At 57.0% G+C, this 702-nt stretch overlaps 1 protein-coding gene across 1 annotated transcript in view; it reads left to right on the top strand.

Annotated features, from left to right (window-relative positions):
* The first annotated feature begins 609 nt into the window (after positions 1-609).
* Positions 610-702, top strand: part of LOC108447078 (ubiquitin-conjugating enzyme E2 variant 1) — a 15,845-nt gene continuing 15,752 nt past the window's right edge. Inside the window, exon 1 of the mRNA XM_017735986.1 lies at positions 610-636. Coding sequence (XP_017591475.1) covers positions 610-636 — 27 coding nt within the window. The remainder of the gene's footprint in view (positions 637-702) is intronic.

Below are 702 nucleotides of genomic sequence, written 5' to 3' on the forward strand. Positions count from 1 at the left end.
AGAACAATCCTGCTGGATGAGCTGGGCTCTGGCTGCTCGGCACCAGCCCCGGCTCTCCTGCTGTGCTGCACACCCTGGCCATGGCCCCAGCCGGCTGAGCTGGGCTCTCGTGCCATCTAGCTGCCTTGTCCTGCTGCCTTGTCCTGCTGCCTTTTTTCTTTCTGCTGCCTTGTCCTGCTGCCTTTTTCTCCTTTCTTCCTGCTGCCTTCAGCCAGTCCGTGCTCAGCCGCGGCTGAAATGAAGTGTTACTGAGTGAAATAAAAGCCGACCAGTAAGACCAGCGTTGCTGTTTTAAAGCAGCTTCCAAGAACAATTGATGGGCGCAGCACCGCGGCGCCCGTCGCTGCTCAGAGCTGAGTCTGGGAGGGCTCACTGCAGAACGGGGCTTAAGCTGCTACGAGTCTCCAAAACGTTTTGCTTCGTAATTTTTTCTGGATATTTTCATAGCGTGTCTTGGGGCTCACTTTTTGGAACATGTGTTGTAAGGCGAAGCGAAGCAGAACTAATTTCCTTCCTATTTCTTTTAACTTTTTTTTTTAATATATTATGCACGAAGCGGAGGGGGGGGGGCAAACTGGGCCGGAGAGTACGGGGTGTCCCACGCCCGACATGGCGCCGGTGTCCCGGAGCCCCCGGGCCGGTGTTCGGGACTGCACCGAGCAGCGATAACGCCCGCCCGCGCCGCGGAGCTGTGGGAGCGCC

The sequence above is a fragment of the Corvus brachyrhynchos genome, unplaced genomic scaffold (assembly GCF_000691975.1).
Source record: "Corvus brachyrhynchos isolate BGI_N302 unplaced genomic scaffold, ASM69197v1 scaffold10, whole genome shotgun sequence".
Taxonomy (NCBI): Eukaryota; Metazoa; Chordata; class Aves; order Passeriformes; family Corvidae; genus Corvus; species Corvus brachyrhynchos.